The sequence below is a fragment of the Strongylocentrotus purpuratus genome, unplaced genomic scaffold, assembly GCF_000002235.5.
Source record: "Strongylocentrotus purpuratus isolate Spur 01 unplaced genomic scaffold, Spur_5.0 spur5_scaffold_7, whole genome shotgun sequence".
In the NCBI taxonomy this organism is placed as follows: domain Eukaryota; kingdom Metazoa; phylum Echinodermata; class Echinoidea; order Camarodonta; family Strongylocentrotidae; genus Strongylocentrotus; species Strongylocentrotus purpuratus.
Genome location: NW_022145613.1, coordinates 1,660,250 through 1,686,874, shown reverse-complemented (window position 1 = coordinate 1,686,874; position 26,625 = coordinate 1,660,250). Strand labels below are relative to the sequence as shown.

General features: G+C 37.0%; 3 protein-coding genes across 3 annotated transcripts; all 3 read right to left on the bottom strand.

Annotated features, from left to right (window-relative positions):
* Nucleotides 1-314: 314 nt before the first annotated feature.
* LOC115919764 (probable ATP-dependent RNA helicase DDX58) lies at nucleotides 315-3,770 on the bottom strand. The gene is made up of 5 exons (XM_030973918.1): nucleotides 3,737-3,770; nucleotides 2,830-3,057; nucleotides 2,022-2,189; nucleotides 1,380-1,546; nucleotides 315-914 (listed from the first exon to the last, which is right to left on the bottom strand). The coding sequence occupies exons 1-5, from the start codon at nucleotides 3,768-3,770 to the stop codon at nucleotides 348-350; spliced, it is 1,164 nt and encodes a 387-aa protein (XP_030829778.1). The 3' UTR covers nucleotides 315-347.
* Nucleotides 3,771-8,452: 4,682 nt separating this feature from the next.
* On the bottom strand, nucleotides 8,453-15,435 carry LOC105438963 (interferon-induced helicase C domain-containing protein 1-like). Its single transcript, XM_030974885.1, has 6 exons — nucleotides 15,022-15,435; nucleotides 13,628-13,678; nucleotides 12,591-12,844; nucleotides 10,543-10,780; nucleotides 9,662-9,739; nucleotides 8,453-8,606 (listed from the first exon to the last, which is right to left on the bottom strand). The coding sequence occupies exons 1-5, from the start codon at nucleotides 15,317-15,319 to the stop codon at nucleotides 9,732-9,734; spliced, it is 849 nt and encodes a 282-aa protein (XP_030830745.1). The 5' UTR covers nucleotides 15,320-15,435; the 3' UTR covers nucleotides 8,453-8,606; nucleotides 9,662-9,731.
* A 6,854-nt stretch (nucleotides 15,436-22,289) lies between these two features.
* Nucleotides 22,290-26,341, bottom strand: LOC591972 (interferon-induced helicase C domain-containing protein 1-like). Its single transcript, XM_030974812.1, has 5 exons — nucleotides 26,208-26,341; nucleotides 25,223-25,450; nucleotides 24,188-24,355; nucleotides 23,481-23,644; nucleotides 22,290-23,028 (listed from the first exon to the last, which is right to left on the bottom strand). Exons 1-5 carry the CDS (start codon nucleotides 26,284-26,286, stop codon nucleotides 22,498-22,500), a joined length of 1,170 nt encoding a protein of 389 aa, XP_030830672.1. The 5' UTR covers nucleotides 26,287-26,341; the 3' UTR covers nucleotides 22,290-22,497.
* Nucleotides 26,342-26,625: the final 284 nt, after the last annotated feature.

The window sequence follows — 26,625 nt, the reverse complement described above, 5'->3', positions numbered from 1 at the left end:
CACGGGGGGGGGGGGGGGGGGCACGTGCCCCCCAAAAAATTCCAAGATCGGTTGAACTTTGTTAGACCCCTTTTTTTACCTCGATCGATTACATGTATGTGCCCCTGCCCCCCCCCCCCCAAACATCAAACTCTGGCTACGTGCCTGTATATATTTGACAATTTGATAATATTGCATTGTGTGTAGCATGATTATCAGTCGCGAATCTGTGCGGTGGTAAATTATTGATAACCATCTTGGTTGCACTTGTCAGATATTTTTAAAACCTATTGTTTACGTATGCCAGCGTCATGTCAGTAAACATTAATAACCTTTGTCCTCTCGAGAGGCTAAGTGATTTTGGGCACCTATTCGTCAACTAACCTGCATGGTGTTTGAAACTCGATGAAGACATCGTCTTCCTCGATTTCTCCCTTCTCCTGACCCCCTTCTGGATTCTCAGCTGCTGCAGATAAGTTGTTCTGCTTTACCAGATCATCCATATCAAATGACCGTATCACGATATGAACATCCTTCCACTTATTGGGATCCCACTTACTCTTGTTACTCTTGTCATCTGTGAGTGTAAAGTTCTTGACAGCAATCAACGGCAGTTCTTGCTGTTGATACTCTATCATGGTGCCCCATTTATCACGGCAATTGGCACAGTGGATATCCTTCAGTTGCGTGAATTCGTCGATGCGTTTCTTCTTCTTGGGATCAACGAGCTCAATCTTTTCCTGGAAGAGGTCATTGATGACGACGTGGTGATGATTATTGATGCACCTGATATCATCTAGAAGGCAGGCTTCTATGAGGCAGTTGGCGCAATGGAGGAATATACCTGATTTTTCTATTTTGTTTGCCTTGGCGTTTCGCGCACGATCGTTTTTCCGCTGTCGCTCCTTCTGATCATTCTCCTGTTCCTTCTGAATCTAAAGAAAGGGAGTTAGATGCATCAGAGAGAAATATATAATCACACATGTACTTTCTATACAAAATAACCATTGGCATTGCAATATTCTTAATGTTGAGTCCCTCCTCATACATCGATCAAAAACAACGAAATCTACACTCAGAAAAAAAGTTTGCAGTCTGAAAAAGGATTTATGCATTTAAATGCAGTTTTGCTCACTGACTTTTTAAATTTTCGTAATGTTCTTTGTACGCGACGTATCTGCAGATGTATTTAATTTATTCAGCAAAGAGGACGTTTTAGGTAGTTTTTCGTATTCTTGTATTCACTTTAGTCACACTATTAAAGCAGTGTACTTGTTTGGTACGTGCCATAAGTTTGAAAATGTTCTTTAAGGCCAATAATGAATTAATTTGGAAATTTGGGATTATACACGAAACTGATGATTTCTTATTTATCCTGCAATGTTATCGTTATGTCTCACCCGATTATCAAAGGTTTCTGGACTGTCTCGAGTGCAATCAGCAATGTTGTGTACGGCCTCATTCATCATCTTCACCCGTATGAGGTTCTTGAGCTCACGATCCTGAAGCTGGAGGTCGGAATTAGCAATGACGATGATTTTCCCGTTACAGTCGGCCCGGATACGACCTACAAAACAAAAAATATGGCTATATTCTAATGGCAATTCTAGAGTTTAGTGTGAGGGGGGGGGGGGCTAACGTGACGAGTGAGCCCAATATATTGTATCCAACTCCACGAACGTGTACTCCAGCGGATTCCAGATGCCACCTCCATATAAAAATGAGAGATCTTTATATATTTTGCCCATTCCTAGAGCATGCACTAAAGTGCTAGCGGAGACCCCCTTCATACCAAAGTTTGAGAACCGCGACTGTTAATGTCATTCATATAGTAACCACTTCGTCATATCACTTATTACCAACATACCATTTTGATTCAATAAAGTATCAACAGTATGTTTATAATCGTTTTGAGGGTGGTTTTCTTCGTTGTTTTGTTACAAAGGATTTTGTTATTTTATTATGGAATCAGTTTTTCCTCGTGTATGTAAGGACACTGTATAGGTAACAGCTGTAGCTAACTAGAAGTGTGAAGCCTATACCTTTAGTTTGGACATGACCAATATCGCTGGTCACGTAGTTGTATCTAAAGACCATGTTGCAGTTCGTAATGTCCTGGCCTTCTTCCGCGACCGACGTGGCAACTAAGATCCTGTACTTTCCATCCTTGAACAACTGCAGGTTCCTATTCTGTTCTGTTGACGTCATACCTAAGATGCGTATGAAAGATAAAAATTGTAATATCTGCATAAACTTGTTGATGAGGGGACTTCAAGGAAAACAAGTCTCAGCTTTCAATCTGTCTTCTCGCTTTATCCCTATAACACTTCTTACGAAGTTGGTGTTGTTCATGTTTATTTTTGTCTTTGCTATTGTACTATGTCTTGTGTGTGTTTGATGACAACGCTTTTTTATGAAAGTGTCAATTAATGAACTGAGCTAAACTTTAAAAAATTGAAACCTTAAACCCTTGATACCTAGAAATTGTAATCCCTTTCAGCGACCAATAGAAGCTATCCAAGATAATGACATGCTGTGCGTTAATGTGAAGTGTCTTAGTAAAGCTACAATGTACATTCTATATCATTCATCATTTGCTTTATTATCCATGATTATATGAAGATGATTAATTTACTGATGTGTTGCTTGCCATTTTTCTTTATACATCTTATATATGTAAAAGGAGTGAAAATCATTGATATACTTTTTCTTTTCATTTGTTTGTATAATGTTATATCTCTCCAATAAATGTACCATGAAATTCATACTTCGTACGGAATTGGGAGTTACGATTATATCTTTTATAGACGTTGTCCAAATAAAAAAAGATGAACAGAACACCAACTCTACCTTGATTACCACTTCCTATCAAAGGGCTAGCGTTGATGTGCTTCAGTTCAGTGTCTTCATTGATCCACTTTACCAGAGCATCGACAGACGCTCTTGTCTTTGTAAAGATGATGCTAAGGGATTCCTCATTTTCTGCATACGCCTTCTTCAGTTGCCTGCCAAGCTCTTTCAATACGGGGTTGATACTGACAGTCTGATTGGCGATTAGGTTCAAAGCTTCAAGTTTATCTGGACATTCAAGATTCAAACGTATGCCTTAATAACTAACTAAAATGGACAAATTACGGACTTATGAAGAATATGTAGTGTAAATATATATATATCTATATATTATTAATCAACAAATACTTAACAGCACTATATGACCCAGTATTTCAGTTTAAAGATAAACTTGAGTTCTGGTAAAAAAAGAAAATGAATTCTCACAGAATCTAACGAAACTTACACTGAATGTTCAAGATTACAAATAAATGTCATGTGCCAAACAATTTTGGAAGAAAATGTATACTGGCTGAGTAATGAGCATAGAAAGATAAGGAAATCAGGGTAGTACTAGCCCCGACACCATGTGTGTTGTCCCATATACATCTTTCTGTGTAAGTGATTGTTACTTTACCAAAACTCTGCCAAATTTATGATGATTTTGATGACTCCATAACCTTGCATTACACACCATTACTTACATGCTATATGATCAACTTTTCTGATCCATTCCACACCTTTTCTTTCACAATGCAATCGCATTACCAGAACTCAAGTTTATCTTTAATGCAGATCGGTTCGGAATACATTGAACAAAGAACAATATTCATTGACCTACTAGGGGAAGGGTTTTATGTGTCTTCTTCCAAGAAAAGTGCTGCTTCAAGGCCTCGAAGATTGCGCACTGTGTGTGTATGTGAGGAGCCTGTGTGAGCCTGCTGGCCAGGATCCTTGTGCATATATGTCTATACTTTTTCCAAAAGAAAATATGGTTTAATCTGAGACAGTACAGGCATCTCGCCGCGGTAAAGATGTATCCCTCCTATATTATAGGTTTGCACACACTACTACATATCGTTCATTATCTTGAGAGGACATTCCAATATTCCCGTTGAATTTCTATTTAAAAAACACAGATGTTCTGGATCAAATACTGAATGGCAAAACTTAGAAGACACTTTTTCAAGCAAGTCATAGAGCCAATAGTGTTGATAATAAGACTAACGGTGTGCAAAGTCGCCTGATAAGTAAGAGATAAAAAACACAGATGTTCTGGATCAAATACTGAATGGCAAAATTTAGAAGACACTTTTTCAAGCAAGTCATAGAGCCAATAGTGTTGATAATAAGACTAACGGTGTGCATAGTCGCCTGATAAGTAAGAGAGACACAACGTGGAAACCGGGGGTGGAAAGTAAGAAGTAAAAATTATCTAAGTACCGGTGAAACTTGCATCCAAATACAACTTTAATCTCATAATTATTTATGTATTTCGTTGAATTATATGTACATTTATTTTTGTGTGCAGGCCCTAAAGGATAAAAACATTAACATCACTGGCTTAGCCACTTTGGGTTTAAAATTAATTGATTTATTTTTTTAAAAAATCGATCAATCAATAAATACAAAATCTTTAAAGATAATTATCGTGTGTGCATTTTAAGTTATTGGTATTGTTCTAAATATAGATTTTTAAATACAAACAACGCTAATCGGTAAATTGATCACCAACCTTCGAACATTTTCTTCAGGAGCACATCAGCAGGACCTGACGAATAGGTCCTCTCCTTGATGTAGTCATCCATGTAGGAGATGGCATCAGACGTACGTGCATCACGATATATGAATAAACTGTTGTTGTATTCCTAAAAAGAGAATCATTGCGATGGCTCTATAATAATGTTTTCTTGTAAATGTTACGACCTAGTGTAAAGCAAACTCATATGACATGGGACACGCTGAGAATTAGTTTGTTACATAGCTTACACTTATACGATATGCACGTTAACAGTCATATAGTGCATATGTGCTTACAATAAGTTTTGAATAATTGAATAGTGTCTCCAACATGTTTGTAAAACTGCTACGATATCAACTTGTTATACTAATCGAATTGTGATATAAATATATACACTGTTGCTCATAACGGTGGAATATTTTTTTTTTATCCCAATTTATGGAATTATTTTAAAAATAATTTAAAAATACTAGATCTAGATAATAGTATACAGTCTCAGATTTTATTGAATAATAATTTGCCAATATGTTTTTTGCGTGACTGCTAAAGCATGTATATTATGCTACTATGTTTATCAACTAGGGGACCTATGCCCTTAAGTCATAAATGACAGTAATGAGGATTAATGCCTCACAAAAGGGCTCTGATATAGCACATCGACACGGTGTTGATCCTGGGGCCTCACAGTTACGAGGCCATTGCTTTGTCACTGAACCATGACTGTACGCAGCGGGGGCTAGGGTAGGGGGCAGTTTCCATAAATTAAAAAAAAAACAGAAAATGCAATAAATATTCAATAATTTATTGCATTCTACCCCGGTCCCCAACATAAAAAAATCCTCTGGACGGCCATGCATTATGGCTCAAGGCATGGGCACACAGAAGATTTTTTATGTTGGGGACCGGGGTAGAATGCAATAAATTATTGAAAATTTATTGCATTTTTTTTTTTTTTTTTAATTTATGGAAACTGCCCCCTACCCTAGCCCCCGCTGCGTACAGTCATGGTTCAGTGACAAAGCAATGGCCTCGTAACTGTGAGGCCCCAGGATCAACACCGTGTCGATGTGCTATATTAGTGCCCTTTTGAGAGGCATTAATCCTCATTACTGTCATTTATGACTTAAGGGCATAGGTCCCCTAGTTAATAAACATAGTAGCATAATATACATGCTTTAGCAGTCACGCAAAACACATATTGGCAAATTATTATTCAATAAAATCTGAGACTGTATACTATTATCTAGATCTAGTATTTTTAAATTATTTTTAAAATAATTCCATAAATTGGGATAAAAAAAAATATTCCACCGTTATGAGCAACAGTGTATATACACTATCGCTCATATTTGGAATATTTTTGTTTTTCCCCAATTTTTTGAATTATTTTGACAATTATTTATTCCTAAATTCCTAAAAAAAACACAAAGAAAATGCAATAAATTATCAATAATTCATCGAATTTCCCCCCGTCCCCAACATAAAACAATCCTTTTCTGTGGGGGACCGGGGGGAAATTCAATGAATTATTGATAATTTATTGCATTTTTTATTTTATTTTGATTTGTGGGAACTACCCCTCGCTACCTTAGCCCCCCGCTGCGTACAGTCATGGTTCAGTGGCAAAGCAATGGCCTCGTAACTGTGAGGCCCCAGGATCAAAACCGTTTCGATGTGCTATATTAGTGCCCTTTTGTGGGGCCTTAATCCTCATTACTGTCATTTATGACTTAGGGGGGTAGGTCCCCTAGTTGACATGCATAGTAGCATACACATGCTTTAGCAGTCACGCAAAACAAACACTGGCAAATTATTATTCAATAAAATCTGAGAATGTATACTATTATCTAGATCTATTAGGAATAAATCATTGTCAACATAATTCCATAAATTGGGGTAAACAAAAATATTCCAACCCTATGAGCAACAGTGTGTATATGTTTTGACTGTCTCATTAAATTAACAAAAATCTACATTATCTGTTTGTTGCAATATTGTTGTAATACATCCTCCTATTTGCATACAAAATAAATCAGGAATATAAATCTTCACGTTGGCTTACCCTCAGGTAGTTCACACATGTCATTAGTTCCCTTCTGTCGTCTCCATTCTCCATCGACGTTTGTTTAATCTTCTTCTTTAAATTGACCACACCCTGTTCATAGCTTTGCGTACCACGGTGAGATACCATTTTAGTGAATTCGTGAACGTCCTCCACCAGCGCTCTTCCGGCTGTGTACACAAATAAACACTCGTAATTCATCTTTTGTACTTGTAATTAATTAGCAATTGTAATTACCCTGTTGTTTTCGTGGGGGGGGGGGGGGTTGGGGGAGGGGGTTGCTACATCACTTTTAACACTATTTTGTTCATATTCTAAGCGGTTCGTATCTATATAAAGAAGCGATGCAAAAGAAGATTACCATTGCTTTTTGCCTTACATTTTAAAACGTTAAACTACAATATATTTACTCGTATTTTTAAAGCATTTAAAGAATTAATATGGATTCTTCAACTACAATATTAATCAAGGGGAGGGGGTTGCTACATCACTTTTAACACTATTTTGTTCATATTCTAAGCGGTTCGTATCTATATAAAGAAGCGATGCAAAAGAAGATTACCATTGCTTTTTGTCTTACATTTTAAAACGTTAAACTACAATATAATTATTCGTATTTTTAAAGCATTTAAAGAATTAATATGGATTCTTCAACTACAATATTAATCAAACCACATCTTCAGTTGAACATTTTTTTAAAGATATATATCCGTACTTAGACCTACTCTCCAAAAGTCAGTTTAATCCTGTAAATTGCGATTGGGTATTTAAAACAAACACAAACCTGATTATGGTTTAAAGCTAAGTGAGAAAGAGAGAGAGGTTACCTTCCACGTTGCCTTTCAGTTTGATTTTATCTTCGATGCATTCCATGATGGCAGTTATCTCACGGAAGTAAGGATCTTCAAGAGGTCTTCCTTTTATTATCATCAGAACTGTACGATAAAACAAATATATATAAGTTTCTCCGTTCCTCTAAAAATAAAAATAAACGTTAAATTGAACACATCCCAATAAGATTGCAACGACTGCTTATATTACAAAATCATATAGTAAGAATATGTCTTATGTCTGATTGCAATGCCTATTAAAAACTATTATTTCCACAACTACAGATTTTAAATATTTATCGGTTGAATCAATATTTGTATATCTCTCATGGTGTGTAAACATAAAACTGATAAACTGCCGATTCATCTTGCCACTATGAATGAATGTAAACAATCTGCTTATAATTATATTATTTTATTGATAAATGTCCATCAACAAGTTCTTTCTTTACTTTTATACACACTGGCCCCCAAATTTGGAAATATCCCCCAGAGATATTCTGTGATTTTACTTTATTTAACTCTTTTAAATCAAAATTAAAAAATTCTTCATCTGTTTTTAAATCACTAGTAATTTACATGTTAATACGTCTTCTATGATTTATTATCGTTATATCTTTTATAGGCAATTGTTGGAACTTGCATGTATTTTTAATAACGGGGGCTGCCTTGAAAGAACTTTACGGTTTTATTTGTAGTTATCTCAATTCATTTCTATTGATTAACTTTTTATTTATTTCCGGTATAATTGTAAACATGTTTACATTTTGTGTGTGTTCTCTGTTTTCTTTATTGTATATAATCTGTATTTTATACTCTCATAAAATGTGTTTTTATGGATTATAATTGAAATAAAACATGAACTTAACTGTGAACTTGTAACACTCGAGAAACGTAAGTAATTTCCAAGATTTCCCTAATCCATAGGATAGTTTGGAATCCTGAGGGGCGAAGCGTTAAACAGATAAGGATTTATATAGGTATATTGATAACAAAAAAACTTACTTTCCTGGGGTGAGTTACTCCTCGCATTAAGCTGGTCAGCATAGATCTTTGGTCGTGATATTCTACAATCTAGGTTTGCACAGAGCTTTGTGATGTAGCGTTCAGCCTCCTCAATGTTCTTAGAATTCCCAACACCAGGTGATGCTGTCAGTCCAAGTATCTTATTCGTGTTAAGTAGAAGAGAAGCGCGTTTCAAATATTAAAGATATATCTACATTACACGTATTGTCACCTATAGACTATAACTGTTGGCAAAGTTTAGATCAAATGTGTATACGATGCACATGAAGTGAATATAATCTAAATACTTATTTACTACGAATAAAAAATCACTAATGAAATGTACGCCACAACTAGGCGTTGTGGCGTGCGCCTGTAATCCAGCTAACAGTGGAAGTTACAAACTAATTCAGCCGAGAGCGCAGGTTCGAAACTGAGTCACGTCTTTCAGATGGTGACGTTAAAGGTCGGTCCCCAAACGTAAATAATCATATCTGATTGATACACGTCTGTAAAAACCCAATTACACACACACACACACACACACTAATGAAATGTAGAAATAACTTACTGGAACAGTCAACATATTTTTAGAATAGTTCTTAACCTACCAAGGAAACTACCAAATGTCGGGGTGAATGATTTTTCTCGTAACGTCACCTATCATCGTGCTATCATCGTGCTAATCTTGTAAAGACTCTTACTGTAAAAATCCAAATTATTCTTAAAAAAAACAAAGATATGGCCTAAGGGCCTGCCATCACATTTATAAAGTAGTTTTTAATGTACCGAAAATATCAATGTATACATTATAAGAACATACGCCTGATATGTACCAATATAAAGAATGATTCCATGTCCAATAGATAGACTGGTTTTCTTTACAGAAATAGGGTTAATTTCATTTTATTTTATTTCCACATGGTTGTTCTTCTGCAAATTCGTGCATACATTTAAACACATAGTATAATAATAAATATCAATTAAAATAATGATTTAATTATACCCAACAAAACAGACAGATAATGAAAATAAAATAAAATTTTATGAATAAAAATAGAAAAAAATATGAGCCTATGCATGAAATAAAATCGGAAATGGAGGCAGATATTTATATACAACTAAATGAAAGGTTTGTTAGTCTATTCCATTGTATAATATAACGACTACATAAAGTATATTAGGGTATTCATTTTACAACTCATTATTCATCACCTGTGGTCTCGGAAGTTCCGGAGAGTTTAGCTTTAGGTCTCTATACATAGCCATCAGAACATTGTATGGATCAGATTTCTGTGGTTCGAAAAGACATAAAGAGAGACATGATTGAGGTACATGTCGATATTAAGTTCTTTTTGACTTGCGAATTAATTGTTTCAAAAGAAAACTAGTAGTAGTTTTTAATACCAATTGCAACAATTAAGCTTCTGCAGTCTTCAACATTTTGAAATCAACATCAACACGTATAATCACAGATTTAAAGATATTGATCGTCCTGGCCGTGTACAAAAAGAGAACTTTACAAATGCCGTTACTGTTAGGCAATCATTAAACGAGCGTAACACCAAACACTTGATTTAGCTAATCATTTATGACCTTTAACAAAACAATGATGACACAAATTATTGCAGTAAAATACATGCATGTCCATTTTTCTTATAAACAATTCGTATGATAGTGCTTAACAAGCGATATAATACACATGAATATTACAAAGCTATATAAGTATCCTTAACATGTCAAGTCTGAATGAGTAATATTAAAGTAGGCCTATTTAAATCAAGATGTACCAGAATTCGACAAAACTTCATCATAGAAGAAATCTGATAAAATAGACACAATTGCCAAGTGGGCACAATTTGTAGGTATAACATGTGGCACTAACAATGTCTGTCGTTTAGATACCTTCCTCGATCGTAGTCTTTAATATGGTAAGGCATAAACCGTAGACGTCCGAACTGTGCAGGTAAAAACATTTTGCAAATGTCATAGAACTAATTCCTGTTGACTCCAACCACCCTGATGAATTTATTTCAAACAAGTAGGTAAATATTCGAATGAATTAGAAAATGAAACATCAAGGTAGATGACATTACCTGGCAGTGATGACATTCGTCTAGGACAAGCTAGTGCGATGTCGGAGAGTTCAAGCTTAATGTTCTTATCTTTGAGGGCGTTGACAAGCTTCTCTGCCGTCAAGACGGTGAGGTCGTTGGAATCGATGAGGAAGTCCAATGGCACAGGGTTCGACTCCACACCGCTAGTTCCAGCGACCTTACACTTTCCCCTCAAGTATTTCAGACACCTGTCCTTCTGTTGTTTCATTAGGGGAACCTATAACAGAACGAGTAATTTTTTATGGTGATGGTTTGTTTTTCCCTGAAGGCGATAGAAGCATGTCATGCTCGTTATTGGTGAACGCCTAGGGCACCGATGCGACAGCTTAAAATCCTCTCCGAGAGACTTGGAAATGATGATTAATGCCTAACACAAAGACACTAAAACATTGTCTTGGCTTCATACCCGTGACCAGGGGCGACGATTCTGTTCATGACCGGGGAAGAGGGAGCAGTGACGTAATAACCATAAACGTTGAGGGGGGGGGGCAGAAAAAACTCCGCATCGCCACCATTCTTACATGTTACATGCAGGCACCGCGGAACATTTTTTCAAAGTAGGAGGGGGGGGGCTAAAGTATTTACGATCAGGTAGAGCAAAGCAAGTGGGGCGTAAGTTGGCGTGGGGTACGGGGGAAAACCCCCGGCGGGGGTCAAGCTCAGTGGTTTTAGGCATTTCGATAGGGTTAGATGAGCATCCAGGGGGCCTGCCTATGGGCCCCTGGTGGCTTCCAGGGGCGGAGCCCCGGAAACTCAGGGGTTTTAGGCATTTAATTACGGTCAAATGAGCATATGTTGATACCTTAATTGTGACACTGGCATGCAGGTCACTAAGTGGACTGGGGTCCGGGCGCGGAACCCCCAGAAGCTCAGTAATTTTAAGCATTAAATTACGATCAGATGAGCATCCAGGGGCTTTAGGGCCCGTGGTGGGGTCCAGGGGGAAGAGCCCCTGGAAGCTCAGGGGAAAATCATGTAATTTCAGCAACATTTGTAAATCACTGGTATCAAATTAGAATAAACCCCGCATGAATTTTATTGGGGGGGGGGGCAAATGCCCCAAGCCCCCCCATCAGTACGCCAGTGCGAGCATAGTGAACGAGAGGGTGAAGGTGACGGAAGTGACTAGCCCCTCATAGGATTCCTGAAGTTTTGGTATATTAAAAGAACTATAATATAAAAACAAGCAATATACTTTCTTCACACTTCACTTTTCTACGATATGTACATTTTGAAGGATATTATAATAATATAATATATAATAATAGCTTAATAGTCCACTCCAAATTTTATTAAACCGAAACGGAAATTCTTTTGCCCCATTGATCGTGAGCCCGGCAGCCACTGAGCAGCGCCAGATCGACGTTGCTCTATCCCTTATTGTTGAACGCCAAACAAGGGAGCAACAACTCCCATCTTTTAACGTCTTTTGGTATGACGCGGCCGGGGTTCGAACCCACGACTTCCCGGTTGTGAGGCGGACGCTCTACTTACTGAGCCAACACTCCGGTATATTATGCGAGGGAGCGTAGCTCCCGAGTGAGAAGATTTTTGCATTTTTATTTATCTAAACGCTGCACTCTTGGGCCCTCCAGAGCCTAAAAGTGTGTCGCAGTCTTCAGTCAGTATTTGCTATACATTTTTTTTCTCACTTTTTCAAATTTTCCGGGGGACAACCCCCCCCCCCCTAAAAAAAAAGTAGTTTGGATTTAGAGACAACAATCTCATTTGGGGAAAAATATTGGATTCTTAATTTTGAAAAACGAACAAGAAGTAGTGATGATGCCCTATTGCAAATGAGTAAACTATAGTAATGGATAATTTAGTGGATGTCCGGTTAAATATGCAAGCATACATAATGTGGGAAAAAGTACATAGCTACTGAAAGGAAAGGTAGGCTATGAAAAGATACAGAATATTCTTCAGGTTTGATATAAAGAAAGACACAAGTTACGATTAATATCAACACTTTATAAGATGGGGCCCTGGGACCCTCACACGGTTGAAATGTGAATCAATGGTCCTACCTTGTTCACTACGAACACACTCTTCTGCCTTCGATGATTAGTGGCTCCTACAGGGTTGCGGGCCAGGAACCGGCGACTTATAAGAGCGATGGCGACTTCTGTCTTTCCTGTCCCTGTCGGCAAGACCACCATGGCGTTCTGTCCCTTCAATGCTGGAGTAAGGACCTCCTCTTGGTAATCCCGTAGTTTTAATTCCACCGCCTCATCGCTTGGTGGACACACATTCTCGACTACTGGAATGTCCTCGTCGTTACCTTAATGATAATTACCGTGGATACCAGAAGCAAGACGTACATGTAATTCTACTCTACAAGTGAGGTAACGCTGTCAATTTTAAATTTTACTCTAATTGGTTTCCCCCATCTTTTTTCTGTCATTCTGCATTTAAACAAATACCTATCAAGTATCAATTCCTTATGCTTACCAGAGATCATGCCCCCTACCCTCAGAATACACACACACACACACACACACACACACGTTTTTTTGTGTGTAATGGTTATCTTCGTCTGCTGAATGCCAGACGGACATTTACACTGTGTTGAATGACAGGAGAAAAACGCCCTTCTGATTCTCACGAATAAGTGTCTATAGTGATTCGCATATTTTTGTGTTTAATTCAGTATGGACTTTCAATTTTGCATGTGACATAAAATAATCTGCCTTCCCTTTTTTTTAATACGTATTGAGATCTGATTACACGACATCTCTAAACAAACTGGCAAGAATTAAAGGCTACCCCAAAATTATATCAATACAGTTAGCATTTAAAGCTGCTAACATTTTTACTTTTTTCCTTTCTATCTCTTCTCAGTTTAGACTTTCAACAGCGCAAGGCTCCATTCCCACGGGGGTCTTCTCAACCACAATCCGAGCCTCAACAGGAAGACGACTCCAGCTTTTGTTCTGAAGAGTTTTCGACTTAGGAGCCAGGGTATCATGTCGATGGACCAGAATACATATCACATTGAAATAAACCGAACATTGTTTTTCCTCATTCGATATTTAGTTTTTATGAAAGAAGATAGATTCCTCACCCTCATTCTTGGAACGGTTCTCTGTTGGTCTTTCAGTGGTTTTTGCAGATTCTACAAATGTTATTACAAAAAAGGAAGAAATGTTCAACAAGTACTTTGTAGATTTCCTTTACGATTTCGAATTTCGTGAAAAAGTTCATCTATCTTGTTTTCATGTACTTGATGTAAAAATTCTTTTTTTTAAATCTCTGCTTCACGAACAAGATTAATTTTAACTTTCACCTGAATCTTCTAACAGAGTTTAATATCGTCAACATTAATGAAAATTTGATATTTTCATGTTGTTGATTACAACAACAAAACCTACGACCCGCCCTGACATTAATGCACTCGATTACTTTTCATTCGGTATGAACAACAAAAAACACCATTATGAGTAAATGTTTTTTTCTTCTTCAAATTATCAAGACGGGCAATTTTTTGGTCTTGGTTTTAGGCAGATTGCATTTCTTAAGCCAGTAATTGCTCTCTTTTGTTCACTGCTAATTTGAATAAACATACATGTACCAACAAATGTTTTGCTCGCCTTTGGACATTGCTAAAAGCAGGGTGGCGTAGTGAATTACTTGTGCATTTATGATTAAAGCACCGCATTTTGCACACAAGTAGATCAACCGAGCAATATGCCATTTATTTTTCTTGATATACAAATTAGAGTCTACAGTGTAAGTACAGAGACAGTTTTTTTTCCAAATTACCATTGACTACCACGTTTCCTTTTTCCTTCATATAGAAGCGAAGGGCTACCGTAAGCGTGGAGGAACGTTCCTGGTTGGATATTGAAATTATTTATTTTGGACAAAGCATACATGGAAAGGGTACCGTGAAGGAGTTATATTGAAAAAAGCGCACAGCGGGCCCGCCCCCTCCCACTCAGTGTTATTAAGGGTACGCATATGCGAGTTCCCAGCACCCCCTCCCCTTTCAGCATAAGTCCGGTGTGTGAAGTCAATACGGGTAGACTTCTTTCTTTTATTATACGAGCCTTTTCAGCACCCCCGCCCCCCCCCCCCCTTTCAGCATAAGTCCGGTGCGTAAAGTCAATACGGGTAGACCTTTTTTTTTTGTTACGAGCCGGAGATTTGGGAACACGCATGCGGTCCCTCCGTTCCCGAAGTGGGGGGAGGGGACAGCGGCCCTCAAGCTTGGGCCAAATTTCGGATGTCTCAATATCGAGATTAGAAAATGTTCGACTACCTGTGTGCCAAAGATGGTGCTTTTATCACAAATTGCAATAAAGGGCTGAAATAATATGACGTTATGCTGCCTATCAAGTCTGTGATCTGCCATGAAACTTTTGATAACTGCAAACATTCTTTATTTGATTTAATTCGAATTCTCCTTTTGTTTGTATGAAACGCACCATTGAACCATTGTTAACAAGAATAGCTTACCGGGTACGGGAATGCTTAAATATTGATCAGCCAGGTTTACCAATCCAGCTGTTGTTAGTGCCGACCTCAATTCCTCCTTTTGGTTCTGAAGTTCTTGTCCGTTTTGCCACGTCCTGAGCATACCCAATGTTCCCATATAATCCCCTCCTTGTTGAGCGTTTTTATCAATTGCGCGGCCAATATCTCCTTGCCCAAATCCCAAGGCTTTTCCGAGATTATCTATGTCTGAATCTTTGTGTATGGCCCTGGCTATATCCTTCATGATGTCGTCAAAATCGATCTTGACCACGGAGCTCATTCTGTATTTAGTTATTTAAATAGTCGGGAGGAAAATTTACAATAAATGAGTATCCGTAGAAGGTCAAATGCAAGAATTTTCGCCAACAGGGCGTTCTCAGTGACGACTTGTTTATGACATGATAATAAATAATAGGGACTTTTATATTTACACGACGAGAACGTGGACCGCCACGTGTGACATCCTTTTAAGGTAATGTGACGTCTTTTTAAGGCACTGCCGGGCACGGCCTAGTGCCTTAACACAATGTCACACGCGGCAGTCCACGCTCTCGTCATGTAAATCTAAAAGTCCCTAATGACAGCAGCATCAGCACCAGGAACAACAACAACATGTTTATCAATATACGTCTAAATTAAGTTGATAGGCAATTAACAGCTTCAACTACACAGAGCTAACGACACCAAGGTGGAGATAATTACAAAACAAACTAAGTCAACAGCAGTAACAAACATGCTAACAGCAATAACAAAACAAATACGGTTTAATTTACAAGAAGAGATCACAAATGATGAGAAGCAAAAACATATTTCGATAAATTTATATTCAGTAATCTGGGGCTTTTGAAATATAACATTTCACAAGTTGCATAATTAAGGGGAACTTTACACTAAAATTAATACTTAAGAGGTTAAAATTGTCTGTTTATAGATACTCGCAATAAAATTCTTTTCCAGTATGCTTTCTGGCTCAATTTGGAATAGTACAGTATTTGTGTACAAAGCACGAAACTAGAGTATCGCTTCTACGTTCGATTACATTATGCACATAATACTCGCCCGTCTATTATTCACACAGCATCATGTACAATAATATTGTGCGAATATTTGAGCGCGGCGATCGGAAGATTCGGTACCAAAAGATAAACATGTACATCAGCTAGTATGATGTGTGCGGTTGTCGATCAGCGGTGTGTTTATGTGTTAAATATGTATATCTGTGGCAAAACAGGTCCTGTCATAATATTTCTTTATGGCGTCTTCTACTGCTTACTTTAGGAACCGAAAAGGTAGAATACAGCTCAGGTATATACAAACTTACCTGACTGATCATTTGTCCCTATAAAATTGAAAAACGAAATCGTTGTGCTAATATGAATAACGGTAGGCTTCTGCAGCATGCAATCAACCTTGCACATACATAACTCTGTATTATTGACAGGGCACCGAGTATGTTTTCATATCGCAGTCTCACATACACTACGTATTGCTGCGGTGTTGCTGTGCGACAGTACCATTTGCGACAGTACCATTGTAAGTGAGAATCGAAGAGTGAATGTGTGCAACGATATGATTTTGCAATACCATGCACACAAAGGGATTCCCCAAACTCACACAGCACAAGTCGAGATAGTCTTAGTATTAGCGGTGTCGACTAGCGTGTTGAACCATTGTTTGTTTTAATAGCAATGTACATGTAGTATAAAGTAGGGTCTGAACTATTTTCCAGCCACCATTACATAGCTGCCCCGGCGCCACTGTGAATTTGCTTTAAGCTTGACTCAAGAGGCGATCCAGCGTTTGCAAAATCATCCGAACAGGAGAGCAAACTTCGAGCAATATACTCGATTCAAATTTAATTCAGAGCATTTTATCTCTTCATATTTACGAACCACTCATAGAATAAAATGAAACCATAAGGACATTATTAGCATTATTTATGTTCGCATAATTATATCCTCTAGTCTGAATCGCTTTTGATTTCATTCACAGCATGATTATGTCAGCTACCCTTTAAAACTGTAATTTTGAATATAGGAAGATAGCACAGGACATATAACATACACGAAACATAGCAGTGATATGTCCTTTGTATCTTCTTCCAGTGGTACCGCGACACATGCCTCACTGCCCTATGTACACATGTCAGTCCCTTTCATGATTAGATATGTCATATTGACTGTTTACTTTGTTTTTTAATAGTGCGAATGTGATACCCTGTTTATTATTGAAAGAATATATTTCATTTCAATAAAGTCATCTTAAGTACACTAACAACTGTAATTTCCATCAGAGGATTGGTGATTAACTAGTAGGTAGAGTAGTCGTTTTAATTTCCACTAAAACAAGCTAACACAAACACATCAGTCCTTCCTTGAAAAATATAGATGTGGTAAATGGCAGCATAGCTATTTTTAACCAACCTAAGGGTGAAATTCTTCTTTTTTTTAATTTTAAATTGAATGGGAATTACACTCTTGAGCTATCTCATGAAAATGCCATAATTATTATAACATGTAGTACAACATTACTCATTGTTAACTTCGATTTAGCGACGACCCTTGAGAACGACAGCCCACGATACTGATAATTTCCAATCTTCCCTTATTTATTTGTTTTGTCGGCCTTGTGGGCCGCGGGAAGGAGGAGGCACGTAGCCACGAGAGGCACGGGGGGGGGGCGGGGGAGGGGCACGCACCCCCACATTTTTTCCAAGATCGGTTGAACATTTTTAGACCCCTCCCCAGGACGTCGATCAATTACATGTATGTGCCCTCCCCCCCCCCCCAAAAAAAAAAAAACTAACAAACATACAAACATCAAACTCTGGCTACGGCCCTGAGGAGGAGGATTTGTTTTCTTCGTGGAAGGAGATCAGCTCAAGAAGAAGAAGTGCAAACGGGAGCAAGATGTAAAAAGGCTCTTCAATTATTCTGCTTATCGATCAAGCTGATGTCAGAATCCATATTAAGCCAAGTACAATTGGTTTCTTGTTGGAGGAGGAGGTTCCATAATATTTCATATTTGCTAGTTAGTTCTGTACATAGAAATGATTGTTATTGGGTCAATTTCAACAGAAAATGTTTCAATTCAAATTTCAAAAGCCCTGTACAGAGGCTGAAAACAGAGTGAAATTGCATTAAATTCCTGATTTTTAAAGGGATGTTGTTTAACCCTGTTGTCGTATTGTCCTCTGATTGTCATTATTTATATTTATATAGACCGGTAGTGATAAAATTGCGGTTAAAGAGTTTTGGGTACAAAATATCCATTCAATATTGTTTAAATATTGCCTTCAGAGGTTTAGAGGGCAATACTCCAGCCTAAATTCGCAAAACCAAATATTCAATGTTCAATAAGGGATAGAGCAACGTCGATCTGGCGCTGCTCAGTGGCTGCCGGGCTCACGATCAATTGGGCAAAAAGAATTTCCGTTTCGGTTTAATAAAATTTGGAGTGGACTATTAGATTATTATTATTATTATTATTATTATTATTATTATTAAGTGCATTCGCGATATCTATCCAGGCCGGATCGATATGATAATTTACCAAATATATCGATTAGTAGGCGGTTTCCCGGCAAAATTTGTATCATCATGTATTAGTCAAAACATATTCTTTCACATGATTGGTAATAGGAGCTTCCATTTCATTTTTGAGAAGGGGGCGTTTCCAAAACCGGTCTATATATTTAAGGATACCGTACACATGGCACGCTAAAATGTCGACAATGGTAATAAGCCAACCCAATATTAAAGCGGAGAGCCAAAGTCAGAAGAGAGGGGTTTGGCTGCTCCGTCCACACAAACTAAGCACACCTTGTTTATTCAAATTCAAATGATTTTATCATGATACACAATATTTCAGAGGTGCCACGAGGGGGCGCCCTAAACAGCGGCCCTTTTGATGAAAAATAGTATTTTGTAATATTTCAAGAAAACCTTGAACCACCATGAGTTTTTGTCTCGTATGAAAGAATATCATCTACATTTTATTTCTTTTTTCTAACATATATACAAACAAATGAATAGCATTTGTATCGGTTTTAATCGTATTGTCTGGTAATTTTGTTTTCTTTCCCTTATCAATTTCAGATCCAATCCAAATTCTATTCAGTACTGCGCTGCACACATTGTTCCACACGTTACAAAAACACAATATCATTTCAAAGACTTCCAATATTCGAAATGGACTTTGAACATAATTGTTGTGGTGTTCGTGTCTGCATAATAGCACATGATAGACAAAATCAAATACCGTATAATATAATTAGGAAGACTAACCCCTAGACATTCGTGAAGAGTAGGGTGTAAACCTGGTGTTTAGTGTGCCTATATACACAACTGGTAATTCGTGATAGCCTGCGGTTGCCCCCCCCCCCAAAAAAAAAAAAAAAATAAAATAAAATAAAATAAATAAATAAATAAAATAAATAAATAAAATAAAATAAATAAATTAATTAATTAATTAATTTTTTTTTTTAAATGATAAAAAATAAAAATAAAAAAATAAAATAAAATAAATAAAAATAAATAAATAAAAATTAATAAATTAATATATAAATAAATAAATAAAATTAAAAATCACTTACATGTGAGCAACCAGACGTCTTTACATTTTATTGGACTTTGTAACTTCCATCAAGCCTATCAATATGCCTTACATTTAGAACTTTCTCACTCCAAGTTTGGCAGCAGCTTGCAATTAGTAGGTAATTTTTTCGTAGCCAATTAATAAAAGTTTAATTTCAATACAAACACAGTAGCCTAAATGGAGGTACATGTAAGTATGAAGCTATATAGACGTATAAAGAAATAATAATGATAATAATAATAAATAATAATAATAATAAAAATGAAATAAAATAACGATAACAGTAATTAACACATCGATCGATTTTAGTTGGTGGGCTGTAAAGGTTTATTGTATATATCCCTCAAGTAGAGGCTCCTAATTCTTCTTGGTGATAATGACAGTAATGTAGAAACAACACAATTTCTTTAGAACAAAAACCAATGAAAAACAACCACGATATGCATACTTAGAAACGAGTGTATGTTATGATAACAATATTGTTCGCGATGGTTGCTTTCGAACCAGCCTTAAGTTGATCATTATGTATCAAGCCACCTGAACAATAATTTTAGTGGATGTGATATATGTATAGTTTCATTATATTTTCTTTATCTTTGAACAAAGAAAAGGATTACCTGTACAACTGGGTTTTTTAAGGCCACATTACACTTATTCATTTACACACTCGTTTAATCAGGAAGCGCTTGTACAATGCATTGTCACTATTATATTTACACAAAGACAAGAATATGTCAAAGTTTACTACTCTTCATTCTACGTTATGGAATGAGTTTTTTAATTGTTTAATTTAGGAGCCGTGATAGAAAGGCCAGCGGCCAGGTTTATATTCACGTCTATCTTAATAATCATCAATACTATACTAATAGGTAATAAAAACACAGCTCATCTGTCTATGAGATTTATAGCACATTGTTAGTAATATATTTTGCTTTTAGTGTTGGCAAAGATAATATGTGGCATAAGATTAACAATAAAAATGTCTTTGACATCATTTCTGTATGAACAAGGCTATTCGTAGTAAATTGGTTCCAAAACAGTGTAGCAATCAATTATATCATTCCTTTCAAAGCTGTTAAGCAAAAGTGGGATTGCTATAGCGAAAAGGGTTGACGGACATGAACATCAAAGATTTTGATTTTATTTCCTCAGATTTAGAAAAAAAGTGAAACCGGTTATAGTGAAGAAGTGAATTCTCAAGGATTTTTCTTCCAATTGTTGTAATACATATTTGTATATTGCCGTAACGGTGGATTATCCAAATTAAAATGTTTGCTTTGTATATGTATACATATTGTGTTAAAGTAGATATTCATTGATTTTAAAAACTAACTTTATTTTCATTATTGCGAAGTTGAAACTTTGATTCGACAAGGTTATCAAAATTCAATGCTTGGAAACACGGGCGTAAATCTGCAATTGATACCTATTGTTCAGGGGGGGGGGGTGATCTATTCATTCATCCCCCCTGAACAATAGGTATTACGTAAGGATTTACGCCCATGCTTGGAAACATTCGAAGTAATGATTATTATAAATTAAAAAACGCTAAAATACAGCCCTGGCATAGCACGTGAAGAGCTCTGCGTACGCTGATGAGATGTGTGAGATCACAGTATGGACATGATTTGCACAAGCAGACGATGTCCCATGACATCTCACACATTTTCAGTGCCTGTGTTTTCATCTTCTCTTGAGTCCTTTCACTACCGTCAGGATAAATGTATAATCTATTGCCTCACTGTAAACCCCGCGCATGGTTTTATTTTGATGACAAATGCAGCGATACAAAAATAAAGGAATCTGTCGCTTGTAAACAAAATCAGACGCCATTGTATATTCAGCTGCACACACCGCGGTATGTTCGGCGTTTCAAGAGGGAACAAATGCTGTCCTTAATATCATTCCGTGGGGTTTTCAATTTGAAAGTCTGGTTTCTATGATTGTTAAATAACCCCTATCCTGTGTTTTTACAAGCAAATTATTTTAGTTACCAGAATCGGGTCATTCCCCTTATGCAAGACTCGCTGACAGCAAGAACAACAAAAAGGGTACGTGAAATTATCCATAAACATGTTAGTTTAGTTGCTGAAAATGCTTTTGACGAGTACCAGCATAGACGTAGACGAAAATAGATCTAGTAGTCTAGGGTGTCTGATCGCGCACCCGATGTTGTGTGCTAAAATTCTTCACATAGAGATTGCACGCAATGCAGTCTCTATGCAGTCTACGTGCATTGCGCGACCATGCAAAAAAAGTCAAGTTTTTTTTTTTCAATTCGAGATTCAAACCTTTATCTGTTGTGATCCTGAAGGTGATACTCAATAAGTGAGGTGTCCTATGAAAGCGCAGGTTTCTCTCCATATTCCCCACAGGACCGGCCCACCCCCAAAATTGTAAAAATATCTTGCGTAGTCAGCGTAGACTAGAATCTAGATCTAGTCTATACTCTCAAAGATACACTCATAAAAACAACCGTGCAGATAAACTAGAGAAAGGCCAAGGTGGTGTCATAAGTTGACTTTTTTCCGGCATATAAAAGTATTAATGACTGCTTTAATATTCGAGAAATAGTAAGCTCTCGGGAAGGTTACAATTGGGCTATTGCCCTCGGCACGCCTCAAGCAATAGCACAATTGTAACCTTCCCTTGAGCGTATAAAAACAACTATTTCTCTCAAAGCAGTCATTAATACTATAATATCCTTTGTCCTCTGGAGAGGCTAAGAGATTTTGGACACCTGCATGTGCAGCCCCTAGGTAAAATAGTTCTTGATTTTCAATGACATTAACAAAACATATATGATTGTCTATTATGCGAACTGCATAGTGTGGCCTCTCTTTGAGTCACACTTCACGGCATCTATTTGTCAATCTGCATGATGTTTGAATATTCGATGAGGGCTTCGTCTTCCTCGATTTCTCCCTTCTCCTGACTCCCTTCTGGATCCTCAGCTGTAGACAAGTTGTTTTGCTTTGCCAGATCATCTGTATCAATCGAACGTATCACGAAAGGGACGTCCTTCCAGGCTTTGGGAAACCACTTTTTACCCTGGTCATCCATGAGCTCAAAGTTCTTGACGTCAATCAACGGAAGATCTCGCCTACGGTAAACCATCATTTTGCCCCATTTATACTGGCAATTGCCACAGTGGATCTTCTGCCGGTGCTTGAATTCGTCAACGAGCCTCGTCTTGTCCAGGAAGAGGTCACTGATGACGACGTGGTGCATGTTTTTGATGCACCTGATATCATCTAGACTGCAGGCCTCTTTAAAGCACTTGATGCAATAGAAGACTATGCCAGATTTCTCTATTTTGTTTGCCTTGGTGATTCGCGCATGATCTTTTTCCCGCTGTCGCTCTTTCTGATCATTCTTCTGTTCCCTCAGAATCTAAAGAGAGGGAGTAAAAATACATTAAAGAGAAATATCAGATCACACATGTAAACTTTCTTTAAAAAACGAACAATTGTAATATTGGTAATGTTTAGTCTACCCTCGTACATCGACCAAAAAATGCAAAGCTATACTAAAAAAAACGTTTGCACACAAAAACAGGATTTCTGCATTAACATGCAGTTTTGCTCGTTGACTTTTTTTATTTTCTTAATGTTTTTTGTACCCGACATATCTGCAGATTTATTTTATTTATTCAGCAAAGAGGGCATTTTATGTCGTGTTTCGTATTCTTGCATTCACTGTAGTCAGACTTTGAAGGCAGTGTACTTTTTCGTATGTGCCATTAATGTTCCCTTTAGACCAATAATATATTAATTTTTGAAATGGGATTATACAAGAAACAGGGGATTTCTTATTTATCCTGTAATGTTATCATTTTGTCTTACCCGATCATCAAAGGCTTTCGGATTGTCTAGAGTGGAATCAGCCATGCTTTTAACCACCTCGTTCATCATCTTCACCCGTATGATGTTCTTGAGCTCATGTTCTTGAAGCTGGAGGTCGGAATTCACAATGACGAGGATTTTCCCGTAAAAGGCCCGGCTTCGACCTAAAAATCAAAATGAAGATGTGTAAAATAACATGAATGGGATATTCCATTGGTCAATCCAGATTTTTAGTGGGGTGGAGGTAGTGTAATGTGCGAGCCCAATCTATTTTGGTCAACTCTAAGAGCATGCACTTCAGCAGTTTGTATATGCCACCTCGATCTGACTGACATGAGCGCTATACAAGAACCCATTATTATTATTATTTAAAAATGAGAGATATTTATATATTTTGCCGGTTTTGCCCATCCCTAAAGCATGCACTTTAAGTACTAGCGGATACCCTTTCAAATCAAAATTGAGAGCTACAAATGTCAATGTCATTCATGCCGTAACCACTGCTTCATAATACTTATTACCAACAGATCATTTTGATTCAAAAGATTTAAATATTAAACATTAGGTTTACAATCATTTTGAAAATGGTTTTCTTCATTATTTTTTTTAAAGGATTTAGTTATATTATTATAGATTCAGATTTTCATCGTGCCTGTGAAGGAACTGTATATGTAAGAGCTATAGCAAACTTGAAGAGTGAGGCCTACCTTTAGTTTGGAGATGACCAATATCGCTGGTCACGTAGTTGTATCTGAAGACCATGTTGCAGTTCGTAATGTCCAGACCTTCTTCTGCGATCGATGTGGCAACTAAGATCCTGCACTTCTTATCATTGAACGACTGCAGATTCCTATTCTGTTGTGTTGACGTCATACCTAGGATGCGTATTAAAGATAAAGATGTGTAAAATCTGCATAGTATTGTTGATGAGTGGAATTCAAAGAAGGCCAGTCTTAGCTTTCAATAAGACTTCTGGCTTCTCGCTTATTCCCAACTCTTCATACGGAGATGTTGTTGTTCATGTATATTTTCTATTTGCTATTTTAATTGGATATGTTTTGTGTGTTTAGATGGCTATGCTTTTTATGAATAACATTGAAACCAAGAAATTGTAATCTCTTACAACAGCTACTATACTAGAAGCTATCCACGACGATGATATGATGTGCGTCAATGTGAGGTGTCTTGGTTAAGCTACAATGTACATTCTATATCATTCATGATTGCTTTATTGTCCATGATTATCATCAGTAGTGATCTGTCAGTTTATGTGCAGGTTCAGTGACCCAATCAAAATTCTATTTCAATTGTGTCTCCAAGTTCCTCCGTCTTGAGCCATCCGTTTCAGCGTGTCATACCCTGTTGCTCCACATTCTGTGATTACATTGTCTAGAAAGCCTTTACGAGGTTTTCCCCTCTTCTTCTTTCCATGAATACGACCTTCTATGACTTTGAGCATCAAGCCTTCATCATGCCGCATTATGTGTCAAAACCATTTCCTTTGTCTCTCTCTAATCTCATGATTATATTGAGATTATCAATTTAATGATATGTTGCTTGTCTGTTTGTTATAAATGAAAAAAGTGAAAAAGTTTGAATCATCGATAGACTTTTTTTTTGCACTTGCTTGTATAATGTTATATGTCTCCAATACACTTAATCATGAATTGGGATTAATGATTATATCTTAAAACGTTATCCTAATATAAAAGATGAACAGAATCGCAAGTTCTCAACTCTACCTTGAATACCACTTCCTATCAATATGCCAGCGTTGATGTGATTCAGATCAGGGTCTTCATTGAGCCACTTCACCAGAGCCTTGGCAGACTCTTTTGTCTTTGTAAGGATGATGCTAAGGGATTCCTTGTTCTCTGCATACGCCTTCTTCAGTTGTCTGCCAAGCTCATTCAAGAGGGGGTTGACACTGACATGCAGATTTGCGATTCGGTTCAAAGTCTGAAGTTTGTCTGGACATTCAAGTTAAATAAATGCCTTAATAACTACCTTAAACTGAAAAAATTACTGAAAGTATATGAAGTGTAAATATTAGGGTGGAAAAGATATATTTAGATATTATTAATCAACAAATAATTGACAGCACTATATGACCCAATAATTCAGTTTAATGCCGATCGGTTTGGAATACATGAACAAACGTACACTACTCATTGACCCACCAGGGAAAGGGTTCTGCGCCGGATCCATACTATTCCTAAGAGAACATATAATTTATTCTGAGACAGTAGGGGCGTATCGCTACAGTAAAGATGTATCCCTCCTATACTTGGTTCGCAGACACTACTACCTATCGTAAATTATCTTGGTCGGTCATTGCATTATTCCACGTTGAATTTCTATTTTTTAACAGACGGAGTGAAAACCTCTGTCAAAGGTAAACTGATAAATAAGAGAAAAACATAGCACGGTAAGTGATAAGTACAAATTATTAAAAAATTACCGGTGAAATTGCAATTCGCAAAACAACTTTATTCTCGTGATCATTTATGTATTGTGTTAAATTTCATGTACATGTATTTTTTGTGTGCAAGGCCCTAAGGAATACAATGTCATGATGTTTAATAGAACCACTGACTAAGCAACACTGGGTTTTTAAAAAATGAAATAAATTGACCGTGTGTACTTTAGATTATTGATACAGGTATTGTTCTTTAAAAAAAAGACTTTTATTTATTTACAATCCTAGTCGATACATTGATCACCAACCTCTGAACATTTTCCTAAGGATCATATCAGCAGGGCCCGAAGGGTTGCTCCTCTCCTCTTCATTGATGTAGTCTTCCATGTAGGAGATGGCATCTGACGTACGTGCATCACGATTTATGAATAAGCTGTTGTTGTATTCCTAAACAGAGAACAATTGCGATCACTCCATAATAATGTTTTCTTGTAAATGGTACGACCGAGTGTAAAGCAAACTTATATGGCAAGGGACACACTGAGAATTAATGTGTAAAATAGATTACACTTTACTATACGATATGCACGTTACCAGTTTTTTACTGCATACTTATGCTTACAATTAGTTTTGAATATCATTGAATAGTGTCTCCAACATGTTTTAAAACTGCTAAGATATCAACTTGTTACACTAATCAAATTGTTTATTAATTGATATATAATA